The sequence below is a fragment of the Marmota monax genome, unplaced genomic scaffold (genome assembly GCF_021218885.2).
Source record: "Marmota monax isolate L192 unplaced genomic scaffold, Marmota_monax_Labrador192_F-V1.1 WCK01_AAM20220418_F8-fsc00106, whole genome shotgun sequence".
NCBI classification, from domain to species: Eukaryota; Metazoa; Chordata; class Mammalia; order Rodentia; family Sciuridae; genus Marmota; species Marmota monax.
The window spans coordinates 9,563,068-9,578,643 of record NW_026695218.1 but is presented as its reverse complement, the minus strand read 5'-3'; the positions used below and the strand labels follow the sequence as shown (position 1 = coordinate 9,578,643).

At 40.9% G+C, this 15,576-nt stretch overlaps 1 protein-coding gene across 2 annotated transcripts in view; it reads right to left on the bottom strand.

The window, feature by feature from the left end:
• Tgfa (transforming growth factor alpha) overlaps window positions 1-14,981 on the bottom strand; it is a 98,181-nt gene extending 83,200 nt beyond the window's left edge. The window contains exon 1 of one of the 2 annotated variants that reach the window (XM_046432384.2): window positions 14,358-14,981. In XM_046432384.2, coding sequence (XP_046288340.1) covers window positions 14,358-14,397 — 40 coding nt within the window. In that variant the 5' untranslated portion in view covers window positions 14,398-14,981. The remainder of the gene's footprint in view (window positions 1-14,357) is intronic. The other variant, XM_046432385.2, reaches the window with a different exon arrangement.
• Between the last annotated feature and the right edge of the window lie 595 nt (window positions 14,982-15,576).

The following is a 15,576-nucleotide window of genomic DNA, read 5'->3' as shown; positions in this document are numbered from 1 at the left end:
ATGACCTGCATGGGGATTACTCTCAACATGGTACCATGCAAGGGAGGAGCTGTCTGAAGTCTGACTACACGTAGGTCAATGTCTGCCACAAAATGGCGCTCCCACACACATGAACCATTCCAGGCACCTCAGCACTCACAGCCTTCCATGACTGACAAAGAGAACCAGAATGAGTTCTGGGGTGGCTAGAATAGCAGGTAAGGGCCCTGGATCCAAAACCTGGTTCCTTTACATGCTGGCTATGGAAGCGTGGGCAAGTTACCTCACATTTTTGTGTCTCAGTTTCCTCATCTATAAAATGGGAATACTCAGTGTAACTCCCAGAACTGCTAAATGTGTTAAAGGAATTTGTGCAGCATGCAAGGGCACTTAAAGAACTTTCCATGTGCCAGCACCCTTCTAAGTGTGGGGCATTATCAACACAAAGTACCCTTGCCCTATTTTACCAAGACAACTCCTTTTGAGCCCAAGACATCGACTCTGCATTTCATGCCCTTTCGTTTAAAAAAAAAAAATGATGTCTGCTTGTGCCGCTATCCACAAGAAATTCATGGGGGTTGAGGGACAAAGGATAGGTCATGGTTCCCTAGGTATTAATACCACCATCCAGCAGAGTAATGATACGTGCTTCTATATCTACTAAAGTGAACAAATCAATAGGACCCCTCCCTTTGTGCTGATTGATCTTATTTTTGTTGTTCATCCCATTGGCTGTATGATAGATACAGCATGAAGTGAGTAAAGTAGCTACATTGGGTAAATTAAGAACTAAATGTTACATTAGACTTGGTTCACAAAAAATCACAACTACTGTTTGATCACTTAACATATCCTACATGAGACGGTAGCCACGATACTCCACACTATCCATTCTTACTGTTAAGAATGCCTTGCCTTGTATCTGAAATCCAAAGTACCAATTGAGTTGAAAGGACTGTTCTGGTTATTTTCCGCCTATTGCAGAGTAAGGGAAAGAGGCCCATCACCAGAAAATAAGCTCATATTACATAGTGAGTGGATGTTGTCTTCCTAAGCATAAATCTTTTAACTTTCAAGTGGTTCACTGGTGCGTAACCAGTCTGTTAGTCAAAATCTTCATAGAGGTTCAAAAAAAGAACTTAATTTGAAATCGTGGCCTCAACAGAAGAAGGTCTATCATCTTGACCCTAAGACAGAATTATTCCAGGAATTTCAAATAATGATTTTAATTCTGGTTCTTCCCCCACCACACACACATACAAAGAAAATTAAAATAGAGCAGAGTTTTGTTTAATTAAGTCAGAAATCAAGTTTCACCGGAACTTCCCATTCACAGGTAATAGTGCAAATTCAGCATCAACTACAGGTACCACATGGGGGTAAAGGGTTTACTAGTGATGACCACAGGTACTGAAAGACTCTAAAATAGTTTTAGAATCATTAAAGATGGTGAAATCACACAACCCTTAATGTATACATGTGCCTAACAACAGTGCCAAAGTCAATGAGGCAAAAATTAATATAACTGCAAAAGTAAAAAGCTGAATCTACCATCGCAGGTAGATATTTCAATACCCCTACATCAGAAATGATAAGATCCAGTGGGCACAAAGCAGTAAAGACATAAATGAATTCAACAACACTATCAATCAACTGGATATAATGGATATCTATAGACTATGTCATCTAACAACAGCAGAATACACATTCTTCTCAAGAAAACACACTTTGCCTTAGCAAATTTAAAGAAATATCCATACAATGGATGCTCATGAACCACAATGGAAATTAAACTAGAAATTAATAATGGAAAGATAGCTAGAATAATTCCCATCTACGAGATTAGCAACATGTTTCTAAAAAGTGCATGGATCAAAACAAGGAATATCAAAAGAAATAAACATATTTTGAATTAAATAAAAACATAACTTGTTGAAATGTGTGGGGTATAGAAAAAGTAGTGTTTATGGGGACATTCATGGCATTCAATGATGCTATCACAAAAGAAGGTCCAAAGTCAATAATCTAAGCTTCCACTTTAGAAAATCAGAAAAAACATATTAAATACATTAACTGGAAAATGATAGTTATTTAAGTCACTGTTATGCTCTACTCTAAGTATCTGAAAATTAGTCATCCATATGGGACAGAACTTCTCAAACTTTTCCAGCAAAACCCCCAAAGTGGTAAAGAGAGGAAACTTGTACTTATTTCTCTTGATTCTGGGAGCAGAGTCTTAAATAAGCCAATGGGGGAAGGAAGTCACAATTTATCTTGTCTTATGTTTTATCCTAAAAATTACTTTTGATATTTCAATCTTTAATTCTATTCACTAACACATCTGAATTTATTTTAATATAGAAAACCATGTTATAACTAGCTGGTGGAGTTCCTTTCTCAGTCTCTAATGAATCTAAGTTCCAGAGAGTGATGCACCAGGTTTGGTCTGTGGTTCCAAGCATGTCATGTCATATTCTACAGCACTCCCACGTGAGAAGGTGACATGAAAATATAAAGTCTCAGTTCACCAGAATGCCACCTGGTGGATTGTAGGCCTGCCTTGTGATCTCTAATTTCTATCTGTAGAGCATAGAGTTCCAGAAAGACTAGAGGGGAATATAATCTGGCTCACCAGGCTTTTCAGTACAGTGAGACCCAGTGCCCACCAGCCCTAGCCACCCTAGGGAATGAGAAAAATCATCCTATCTCTCCAGGGATATAAACATGGTAAGTAATCCCCCCCTCCCACACTGCCTAGGATGCAGGGGAGGAGGAATCTCATCACAGGGAGAAGTGATGAGTATCTACTGTAACACACTGTTTATCTTCCTGGTTCTCAATATTTCTTGCCCCAAATTCCTAGGACAATGATACATCCTAATCCCAAAGAGTGGTTCTTACAGCTGTGATCATCGGATCGGTGGACCAGAATGAAAACGCCACAAATAGACCCAACTACTCCTAAGAACGTCTCAGGTGACAAAAATGTGGGATGAAATCTGTGAGTGCAGAAAAAAAAATTATTCAACAGATGATATTAGAGTAACTGGATCATTATTTGACAAAAGACAGATTAGATTTTTATCTTGTATTTGACACCCAAAATATATTCCCATTGAATTAAAATTTAGACCTAAAAGTACAAGAAAAAAATTAGGAATCAGCAGGCCATAGAAAAAGCGCTTCCTACACCAAAATTATGCATCACACAAAAGGAGAAACCATCAAGAAATTATGAACAGATTTTAAGACTTTAAAAGTTAAAACCAAAATCAAAACCACACTTCTGTAAGCCTAACACACAACACATATGAATTTAAAAGACAAAATATTTTAAGGCATATTTTAAGTCATATTTTAAGGCATATTGTTAAGGCGTATTTTTAAAGGCATATTTTAAAAACCACTTACAAATCAATAAGAACCTATCTAAACATGGTTTAAGGACATAAATATGTCATTCACAAGAAAATAAACTGAAATACTTGAATGTTAAAAAGCATTCAATCTTACTAAAAACCAATGAAATACAAATTAAGATAATACTAATTTACATAGTGTAGAAAATGATAATATTCATCACAGGCAGGTTTGCTGATAAATATGCATTCACACATAGGTGATAAAAATTACAAATGCACAAGATTTTCTGGAAAGTATGTTGTCAAAACATTATATTAAGTGGAAAAATGCATTTCTGGGGACTTATCCATAGAAAATGATTAAAATATGCTGCAAGAATTTTCATTTCAGGTTTGAATATTTAAAAGTTTAAAACAATTTCCATCTCCATCAGTATGAGATGGTTAAGTGAACGCTGTATAATGGAATTCATTATAGCCATAAAATGCATTTATGTATGTATATGTTTACCATAGAAATATTGTCCCTATGTACTATAAGTGAAAAGCAGATTTTAAAACAGAATCCACCAAATGCTGTTTTTGGAGGGAAAATGTGAATATACAAATATCTGTATCTATGCCCAGAAAGAAGGCTGGTAGCGTAGCCAGTAGCTAAACCTGGTAAGATGTCTGGTGAGCAGGATTTGGGGGTGTTTTTAGATGCTCTTGTCTGTAAATTCTGGATTATGCCTCCTTTTGGGAAAATGAATGAGCAGTCGGGCACGGTGGTACATGCTTGTAATCCCAGCAGCTCTTGAGGCTGAGGCCGGAGGATCCAAGTTCAAAGCCAGCCTCAGCAACTTAGTGAGAGCCTATCTCAAACAAACAAACAAAAAAAGGGGCTGGGGATGTGGCTCAGTGGTTAAATACAACTGGGTTCAATCCAAAAAAATAAGAATCAGCAGGGCTTAACCAAGATTGATAGAGAAGGAGCAGGTCCTGAACACCCACCTACCGAGGTGGCAACCAGAGGTGACCAAATTTTATGGACACGAAGTGGTCTACACTGTGGCCAGCACAAGTAGTTATGTTTGCCTTGGGGATTTTCTTTAGAGGGCATGGGGGTGGGTTGATGGGGTTCAGGAATATGCCAAATTCAGAAGGATTCTCCAACTGTATGATCTATGAGTTGACCTCACAACCCTAAAAAAAAAGAGCCTGGGCCCCAGGTTTGCTTTCATTCCAGTTTAGGGACCTGTGAGTCATCCCCTGAAACCCTAATTATAACACCCAAGTCTGCTATGTGCAAAAAACATCTGTCATTGTTTCAATCTGCATGTGTGTTCAGCATGCAAACCAGCCTGATGATGCAAAACTTGAATGCAAAACTCATAACCCAGAAACCACTGCAAGGTGAGAAGGGCTCAAGCCTGGAGGTTCCAACCAAGGTCAGTCACGAACAAGGTGAACAGGTCATGTTCAGCCATAATTCACATGCCAATTCCTCAGGGCCAAGACCACAGTAAAAGTTACAGGTTTGAAGCTCTTTTTTCAATCCAGCAAAGTCTGCTAGATGTGTGTTTCCCCTCATGGGTTGCCAAGGCCTGGCAAAGAGAAGGGAGAAGAGTGTGTAATTGCAAACCTCTCATTTATCAGCTTTGGCTGCTTTTGTGTCACCACATTACGTGCACCATTTAGCCAGTTAATCTCCTGTGCCTCTCGGAGGTACAGTAATTACCCGGAGAATGCCTCAGACCTGGCAAGAGATGACGAAAGAACAGCAAAGACACATCTATCCTCCATGCACCCAGTACAATTGCTGAGTGACCTCATTCAAACTCAGATTAGAAGCCCTGAAGAACTCAAGCTGCAGATATGCTCACTCTTTAGGAATCTAATATTTTTACCTAGAAGTACAGATCTTAAAAACAAAAGAAAGAAACAAAAACTAAAGCCAATGAACAATAAAAAGATATTCTCCCACACAAGCCCTGGCTGTGCTGTAGTAGCACCTAATGGCCATAATAGTGTTTCTGGAGGTTTCTAAGCTCTTTAAAGCTTAAGGAAGCAGAGGATGCTACCTAGCAGTAATGTCCCCACTGAATCAGAGGTGTCATTACTATGACAACTTTGGTATATGTGTTATGCAAACAAACTGAAGCTTTGTATCTGGTCTTATGAAACTTTCCCTTGAATTTTAATGATTCAAAATCATTTTCGGCCTAATGTAATCAAGATTATTTTATTTTATTTTATTTTATTTGAGGGACTCTGGTGCTGACGTTGTTTTACTTTGTTAAGGTCACCAATGATGCAAAAAGAAAATTTCCCAGGAGTGATTATTTATAAATCTATGTTAAATTTTACAAATCTGAATTAAGCAGATTGTGAGGAAAACATTATCAAAACTGATATGAGAAATAGGAAAGTTGAACTAATCATTTGTGATGGTCTGGAGCTGACCTGTCCCCAGAAAGTTCCCACATTGAAGGTGTGGTCCCCAATGCAGTAGGATGCAGAGGGGGCACTCTTGGGAGGTGATTGGATCTTGAGGGCTCTGACCTCATGAATGGATTAATCCATTTATGAATTCACAGCTCAATGGATTTGGCGGGGGGGGGGGGGAGGAACTCTGTTATAAAAGCAGATTCTCCTTCTGCTTTCCCAGCTGTCATGAGGTTAGCAGCTCTGCCCTACCACGCATTTCCCACCATAGTATTTTGCCTCACATGGGCCCAAAAGCAATGGACCCATGTCCATTGGACTGAACATGGACTGAAACCTCTGAAACTAGGAAACAAAATAAGTCTTTCTTCCTTTTAAGTTCTTTATTTCAGGTGTCTTGTTACAGGCAAAGAAGCTGACTACTACACCACTGAAAAAGGACCAGGCTCAGAAGTTTCATAAGCTGTTTCTTTGAAGCCTCCCCAAGAACCACGTGTTTTCATGATATTTCAACTACCAAAGCACAATGAAATGTTTCAAAATTTATTTTAGAAAGTTGGTGTAAGGCTAATATCAAAACCTAAAAAAGGAAAACAAGGTCCCAAACAACTCACAATGGGTCAAATTTAGTAGTATAGAGAGAAAATAATACCACATAGCCAAGAAGGGTTCATGCCAAGAATTTAAAGATGGCGTCAACATAATTGAGTCAATAAATGTCCTTAGAACATTGTGAGGGAAAAAAAAACATGTTATCTCCTCCTGCTTCAAAAAACTTATATAGGGGCTAGGTTGTGGCTCAGTGGCAGAGCACTTGCCTAGCATGTGTGAGGTACTGGGTTTGATTCTTAGCACCACATATAAATAAATGAATAAAATAAAGGTCCATCAACATCATACACACACACACACACACACATAATTAATACAACAAAATGCAAAACATTTGTTAAATTACAAAGAGAAGCAGATTTTAGAAACAAAAATATGTATATATACCTATACCACACACACACACAGCCAAAAGTCAGCACAGCCACATATTTAACTATTAAATGCACAAACATTATCAGCGTATCTATGAAGAGAAACAAGGATATCTACTGCTTTTTTAAAAAATATTGTTCTTGAAGTTCTAGTCAGTACTATAAAAAGTGATAATAGACAAGAATATTTAAAGGAAGGGGGGAAAGTTATTATTCAAGATTGCATTCCATGTAACTAGAAAACTTAAGAGAATCAATTGAAGGAATCTTAGAATTTTTAAAACACCAGTATGAAAAGAGCTTTTATAGACCAGCAACAGCCAATCAGAAGAGACAGCAGGGGGATGTCTCACCCACTAGAACACAGATGCATCAGTACCAGGACTTGTATCCCTCTTGGCTGATTCCCAAGCACCTAGAAGTATTTCCAGCACCGAACAGGTGCTCAGTAAATAAAATAAACAGATGAACAAATTCAAAACAAGGTTCAGAATGCCAAGCAATGGAACCAAACTGAAATTTCACAATTAGATTCAAGGACTTATAAAAATTGAGCATATGATAAAGATGATACTTCAAACAACAGGGGGAAAGATAGCTTATTCCATAGCAATTGAAACTATTGATTGACTTTTCATTAAAAAAATTAAATATGAATTGTATCATATAACATACCCTAGAATAAATTATAGATAGACTATTTCAATATACAACCACTATCTAAAGATTAGAAGGAAAAAGGTATGAAAGTATTTGCCTCACCTTAGGATAAAGGAAAGCTTTTCTCAATACATAGGCAAAATAGAAACTTACAGAGAAAGGTTTAAAATTTCTGCTAAATAAGAATAAAAACATTAGGAATATCAAAATGCCATAAACAAAAAGTAAAAGATAAATAATAAATGGAGGAAGAAGAATACTTATATGACTGGTAAATGATTAAAATCCTTTCTATATAAAATGTTGTCATCATAAAGCCCTTTGAAAAGAATGATAAATCAACAAGACATTTTGAAAAGGTTAAAATGCAAAATAACAAGATGACAAATGATTTAAAAATTTACCCACTCTAACAAATAGCTAATATGAAAAGGTGGCTGAGATATTTTTCTCCAATCAACCTGGCAAATGTTAAGCCCAACTTATGGTATTATAGAAAATTCAAGAAAGTAGACATTTGTAAACTGCTAGAAAAAAAGGACAATTTCTGGGAATTTATCCTAAATAATCAAAGATGTGCCAAACATTTAAGGACAAGACTGTTGTATCATTGATTTTCCTTGACTTCCAGCATTATAAACTTAGTATATGCTTGTTATAAAAAAAGTAACCCATTCAAACCAAGAGACTGTACTATTCACATAATCCTGGAAACTGTCTTTTTGAATTTGTCGTGAAAAACTTTATCCTTTTAAATATCTACATAGTAAACCACCATGTTACATGTAAAAATATAGAATCTCCTCAAATAATTACAGCAGTGTGGTACTGGTAATCATTCAACAATCATTGACATTTTTCTTTGCAAATGTCAATGAGAGTTTACACAGGATATAGCAAATGTGGAACTGATGACTCGGTTATTAATAACTATTACCATACTCACTTCCAAAATGGTGTATTAGTTAATATTCTCAAAAACAATGTGTGGATTATGTATAAAAGTTAAATATAGGAAAGATCTATGAGGCCCAAATCATACAAAATTGGTTGAATTATAGTATTTATACTCAAGGGAATATTCCCCAGCCACTAGAAATGATGTTATATATTAATGACATAAAGGTGTTTATTATAAAAAGATTGTTAAATTACAAAAACAAACAGTGTGAGCCAACTGGAACTCATGTATACTTTTCGGGGGAGGTGGATACTGGATATTAAACCCAGGAATCCTTGATCACACCAAGCTACCTTCCTACCCATTATTATTATTTTTTAAATTTTAGACCAGGTCTCATCAAGTTGGCCTTGAACTTATGATCCTCCTTCTTTAGCCTCTCAAGTCACTGGGACTATGGATGTGTACCACCATACCCAGCTTCCTATACACTTTTGAAGGGAATATCTACCTATACATTCTTCCATCAGATTCTAACAAAATGTTAAACAGGGTTATCTTGTGGTGGCAGAATTATAAGTCATTAAAGCAGTTTCTTATACTTTCCTTAATTTTCCAAATGTGCTAGAGCAAATAAATGTTAATGTTTAAAAGCATTAAGTCATATTTTTTTTTGACAACAAGTAAACAACATTCTGAAGACTGGGGTGTTGGTAATGCAAGACTTAGTATGTAACCACCCTTGCTGATCATAATAAAGAGTTGTTTAGGATTGATGTTAACAACCCGGTGACTGTCAACAGAGACTGGACCTGAAGTATCCTGCACCAGGCACTCCAGGAGCCACGATCAGAGATGCCCAGGTAGAGATGAAACCAAGGAGCTCTCAAGCTAGCAGAGGCCAAGCACCGACCACCCTTATCTAAGGAGGGATACGAGGAGCCAGGGCTCTGCTCCCGGGATTCCGGACCGGGAATGTGAACACAAAGACCAAAACCAAAAAAGGCCAGGCAATAGCAGAAGAGCTGTTCCACAAAAGAGTTTCAGGTCTGAGCCATTAAGGAAATCCTAGCCTTCCTCAAGTACTTGAAGAGTGTAAACAGGTGAGGAAGACAGAAGGTCTTGAGGTAAGAAAGAGGACAAGAAAAAAATTAAATGCAAGATCACAGAATACACCAAGTAGGGGAGGAACTCTGCAGGCAAAAATTGTCTCCTCCGACTTAAGACAAACCACTTGTAAAAGACATCAAGCTCCATTTCAATAAACTTCCAACTCTTTCTAAGCCTAGGTAATAACTATTTATTTTTAAAGTCATCTTCAATACAATAAACTCATAATGCTTGAAAAGAATTGACCCAGATTTTTAGAGGTGGCCCGAAGGGAATGTGCCTTGCAATTGAACAACTCCTGAGAGAGGGTTCTGATAGCCTAGATTTCTGGCTTTCCTGATTCTCTGAAAGATTTCTGTATTTCCCATTTGATAAGGAACATTAAAAAAGCTAGCCAAAACCACTATAAAACTCCCCATCTTCCTTCATCTAGAAATAACCTTAAATATAGGATAGAATTAAAATTAGGTGATCAAAAATATTCGAAATGGTGGCAAAAACAATGGTCAACTTTGGGGCAATCAAAAAAATAATAATCAGGAGGCCAAGGCAGGAGGATCACAAGTTCAAAGCCAGCCTCAGCAACTTAGCAAGGCTCTAAACAACTTGGAGAGAACCTGTCTCAAAATAAAATAAATAAATAAATAAAAAAGAGGTTGGGGATGTGGCTTAGTGGTTAAGCACTTCTGGGTTCAATCCCTGGTACCAAATAATAGTGATAATAATAAAATAAGTAATATGATTAATGCTGGTGACTTTAATAACACAGGACCAGTGGGTGTAACTTACACGGATAAAGTACAAGCACACTTATAACAATTAAGAGATCTCAGCAAGAATTCTAACTCTGCCCTGGTCAGCAAGACAGACGTTCGAAGTACATTGAATAATGGTTCATAAACCCACAGCAGTATTTACAAATGTCAGAATGTACTTTACAAAGCAATTGAAGCCAGAACGTTCCCCAATGGCAGTTGATTGAGGAGCAGTGGTTCTTGAAGTGTCCCACCCGCCTCTTCCCTACCAGTTGCATCAGCCACACCTGGGAACTTGTTGGGCATGCAAACTCTCCCACCTACAGAATCAGAAACACTGGGTTGGGGCCAGCAACCTGTGCTTACCAACCCTCTAGGTGATTCTGATTTAAGGGTACTGCTGTAGAAGATACTGTGGAAGGTTCGAGTGTGAAACCAAACAGAAGATGCCTAATTCCATGTGTACAAGCCATTCTCATTCTGGCTGAGCCAGTGCCTGTTCGTGGCAGTGCACAGACTAGGACCTTGTACAAAACACACTTTGAAAAGGTCCTTGGAGATAGGTCCAATGAAAAAGTCATCTATTTTTCATATGTTACCACAGTAACAGTAACACGAAGCATCATTTGCTCCTGAAAGAAAAGTCCCCTTTGCAGGGGACATTATTTACAGAAAGATCACTTTATCCTGAGGAAACCAAATTCTGGAAAAGCAAATAGGGGGAATTCAGCCTTGAAGTCTTCTATATACCCCTTTACAGCCACATTCTAAGTGAACACTCCCTAATTATGACTGCCCAGTATGGAAAACATGTGTCCTAGGCAAACCTTCACAGTCTACTCTGAAAGATGACATTTCCATGTAATGGAGAAAAGAAACGTCTTACTTCAGTCCCTCTACTGATCCCTCAGTCCTAAATTCCAAAAGGAAGGTGACCTATTCCACCTCCGCCCGCCCTTGGCATCTTCTAACAGCCTCCAGTTCTACCTCCAGTTCTCATTGATGAGAACTGCTATAAAAATGTTTATCTTGGGTTATAACCTCATTTCTGTATCATAAAATCAATTTCATTTTGTGTGTAGCCTTTATAATTTATAAATAGCTTCCATATTTATCATCTCATTTGATTCTCCTAACAACCTGTGAGGTGGGTACAGTTTTATTATTCCCACTTTACAGATGAGAAAAATGGAACTTAGTGCTGTCCTGAATAAACAAGTGATCATTGAATATTAAAAGGGAGGCACAAATGCTTCACATCAAAAATTAAAGAGCTCATGACATCTCTCCCAAAGAACTCCTAAACTGGCTCGAGTTTGACTTCTACCAATTGATATCCACCAGAAATCACCTAGGTAGCTTTTCAGGTTGGGTGGTATTTTTCTGGCCTAGAAATGGTGAGGAGCAGGGAGCTGAGGTAGTTAAAATGGACAAACTCTTCCAGTTATAGAACCCACGTAACTTGCAATGCTGCCTAGAATTTTACAGGGTACCAAGTAACAACAACAACACGGCGGTGAATTGGCATTAAGATTGAAAAGCTCCTACTACAAGCCAGTACCATTCTAAATATATTCAATATATCCGATAATTCTCAACATCCCCATTTTACAGAGGAGAAAAACAAGGCACAGATTAGCTAAGCATCTTGCTGAAGACTACATTTTGTTCCCTGGACACTGAGGAGGACGTGCAACTGGAAGTGCCAAGACCCTGTGGTGTGTGTCTGCCAGCAATGGAAACCCTACATGGGATGGCAGCCCCTATGAGAACCTGAGTTATGTTTCCAAAGTTGCCATTTGGGCAACAGTCTCCACACTCTGTCACTCAAAGCATTAATCAGCAGCATTCAGGTTCCAAGTAATCAAGCATTAGCTCAGACTCCTAATAGCCCTTCTCAGACTGTCCCCAGCCAGGAAGGTTTTCTAGATCTTGCTTAGCAATGGAACAGACTGATTTGCCTGGAACTGCCTTTAACTAATTTAAGAAAAATTAGAGAGGAAAGCAGCTTTGGAGGAAACATGGCAAATTAAAGATGCATGTGGGAGGCAGCAGTTCTAGTAAATGCACAGAACTGACAGCTCTGATTTTTCTTTTAAAGAAATATAAATAAAAAGGAGTCTTTAGTGGTGTAAATTACTACTGTTTTTTTTTCTACTTTTTTTCAACTGCTCACATTTTGGAAGTGTATGAGCCAGCTTTTACATATTGATCAATTTTTTTATGTTTATACATCTTTTTCTTAAGGCAGGAAACAAAGACCAAGTTGGAGAGAACATTCTTAGACAAAAGAGAAAAATTTCACGTCTTTGCTATGAGTGTGCTATGATGGAGGTTGTGGGTAGGGGCAGAAAACTTTCAAAGACTTCCTCAAATTTGTTTGCCTTCATCATTTTCTGTCTCTAAATTTTCATCGAATAACCACCTTGAGGTTCTAGGAGTTCAATGGAAACCTGACTTAATAGCAAAGAAAGTTCCAGGGTATTCTACCCAATCTCTCCTTAAAGCAAAATCCCACTCCTGAGACATTGGTACCATTCTGACCACAAGTAAAGTGACATTTCCTTATCCACATTTCTTCCACATTCTTATAATCCTGGTCCAACTACTCACTGTGGGCCCTGTGGGCTTTTCTTCCCTCCTGGAGAAAATGGGAATGATAATCAGGTGGGTGTGAAAACTAAATGAGTTAATAAACTAGTAGTGTGCCTGACACAGTAAGCACTCACATAGTGTTAGCTATTATTGCTACTATTATTTGCAAAAAAAAAAAAAAAAAAAAAACCTCATAACACCACCTCAGAACAGGGAATCTATCCAGGAGGCTTCCACTTATCTGCAATGTTTCACTGCTTTTAAAACAATTTTTTGTACTGAAACAAGTCAATACACAATACATAATACAAAATGCAAAAGGGGGAGCTCTTAGGAAGGAGGTGAAAAGCTGCCTATAATCATATCACCTGTTGGTGAGTTTTAGGCGAGGATGCAGAGAGCATCTCCTTCCACGACTGCCCCATATTTTCCCCTAGAGGATGAGTTCCCTGCTGCTGCGATTCTTCATCACCCTTAATCACGGTATCAAGGACAGTACTGCAGGCTGTTCCATGAACCCCCTGCAATCCTACACTAACTGGATGAGGTCGCAGCTCTGGGCATTGCGGGGTGTGTTCTAAAGCTTTCTTCACACTTTAATGGTCCTATAGCGATGTAGCCAGCAACTTGCTTTGCAAGGTGAGACTCAGGAGATAGCTACAATTCCTTCCACTGAAGGCTGCAGCGGTAACCGGGACACCTGGACTGATCATCAATCAGCTAACACCTGAGAGACCCAATACCACTAGGGGCAAGAGTCCCAGACAGCGTGCACCCCTGAGCTCCTGACCGCGTACGGACATACCTATGAACTTCATGGTAGAAAAGCGCACGGGCCACCCAGACCAACCCCAGGTGTGCGCGGTTTAACTTCCCCTCCCCTCCTCCACCCCTCATTCATTTCCAAGAACAAACTCAAAGGAAACTGGCAACGCTCTGCTTAGGGTTTCACTCCTGCCCTCGACTGACACTGAAACCACTTCTTCCAAGGAAGTTAATTAAAAGAAAAACTAATCCGCACAAAAATCCAAAACCTACCCCAAAGCTCAAGAGCTCTTAAAGTTAGAAGATTGAGGGCGCCTAAGGGGACCCTGAACTTCTGTCCGTCTGGGGCTCAAGGGTAGGCAGGGGGTACAAGATACCAAGCAAAGGCCAGCCAGAGAGGGTCGGACGCCCACCCCCGGCTCCAAAGCGGCTCAGAGTCTACACGCCACCAACGCCGGTGAAGACCGGTTTGGAGGCAGCCAGGTAAGCAGTAGGTGTGGGCTTGTGTACGAGCAGACACACAGCCGCGGCGGATTAAAGTTCAAACCCGTTCACACACCGCTTCCCCTTCCCTGGCGTTCTCACGCACCGCCCAGGCGGCCACTACCCAGGGAAAGCCCGGGCGCTTGACAGTCCCTCTCTTTGTAATTCTTAGCGTCTCCCTTTGCCTCCCAGGCTCCAACCCATTAAAAGCATTAGCCACCCTCAACTCTCCTGCCTGCACAGAAATCCCCCAGAAAAAAAAAATGAAAAGGAAGGGACGGGGGAAGCGGGGTGTCGCAGAGGGCGCACCACGAGCAGCAGGCAGTGTACTTACCGAGCGCGAACAGGGCGAGCTGTCCAGCCGAGGTGACCATTTTACGGGCGGGCGGGCAGCAGGCGCTCCAGCCTCCTGCCCTCCCTGAGGTGCCCAAGTGGCGGAGCGGCGCCGCGGTGCGGGGGGAAAAAAGGCGCTGGCAAAGCAGGGCCGGCCCCCCTCGCGGGCGGGCGGGCCGAGGGAGGACCGAGCGCCTCCCGACTGGCACTACCCCTCAGCGCTGCCAGGCGGGCGGAAATCGGAAGGAGCTTACCGTCACCTCTCGCCACTCGGCGACCAGGGCACGACGGACCACCCTCCAGCCCCAATGGGGGTGCCCCCCTAAGGCTACGGGGGGTGGGGACTGGGGGCGGGGACTCTGCACGCACCGAGCAGGGCGCGGGCGGCTGGGCGGGGCAACCCGGGACTCCCGGAGCAGGGCAGCGCGAGCCTGTCACCCAGGCCAAGGAAAAGACAGGGAGCATCTGACTTCAGACACCACCCTCAGACTGCCAGTGTAGTGCGCCCGCCGGCCCCTACGTACGGGGTCGGCTCCTGCTGCTCAGCTCGAGGGTCCCTGGGCGCAATGACAGTTTCCAGGCTCTAGGCGGCGGAGCAGAGCCGCCGGGCTCCTGTCACCTGCGCTGAGGGCGGCTCCAGCGGCCTCTCGCGGGCGGGGAACTGGAGACGCGGGTCAGGAATGCGACCTGTGAACTTTGCCGGCTGCCTGCCATTACTTGGCCCAAGGAAATGCTCCCCATAATCAAGCCAAAATTTTGTTAAATTAGGTTTCTCTCTTCGTCCTCAGTCTCATCAATTCTAGGGACGTCAGCCTCCTTGGCACATCGTGAAGATCAGGGAATCTTAGTATTTACTTCTAACCTGACACTGATAATGAAGATGAAGAAGAAACCTGAATGTGCACCCCTAATGCTACCCATACCCTGATGCAGGGAGTTGAGGCTAGGAACTAGCAGCACTCCATCAAATGTGACAAAAGAGAGGGATGTTGGGTGGGAGTCACCTAGGTGGCCCTTTCAGAATTTGTGGTTTTGAGCTGACTCCTGATGCTGGAATTTAGGAGGTGGATGGAACAAAGGAAAGATATTCCGAGCGGGGAATGGACGACCCATAGATGTCTCAGGGACCGTCCACAGGGAAGAGTATCCCTCATAGAGTCAGTGACCAGCCATAGAGCTCACAGACTAACCCTTTTCTCCTGCCTCCTCCAGCCTCGCTG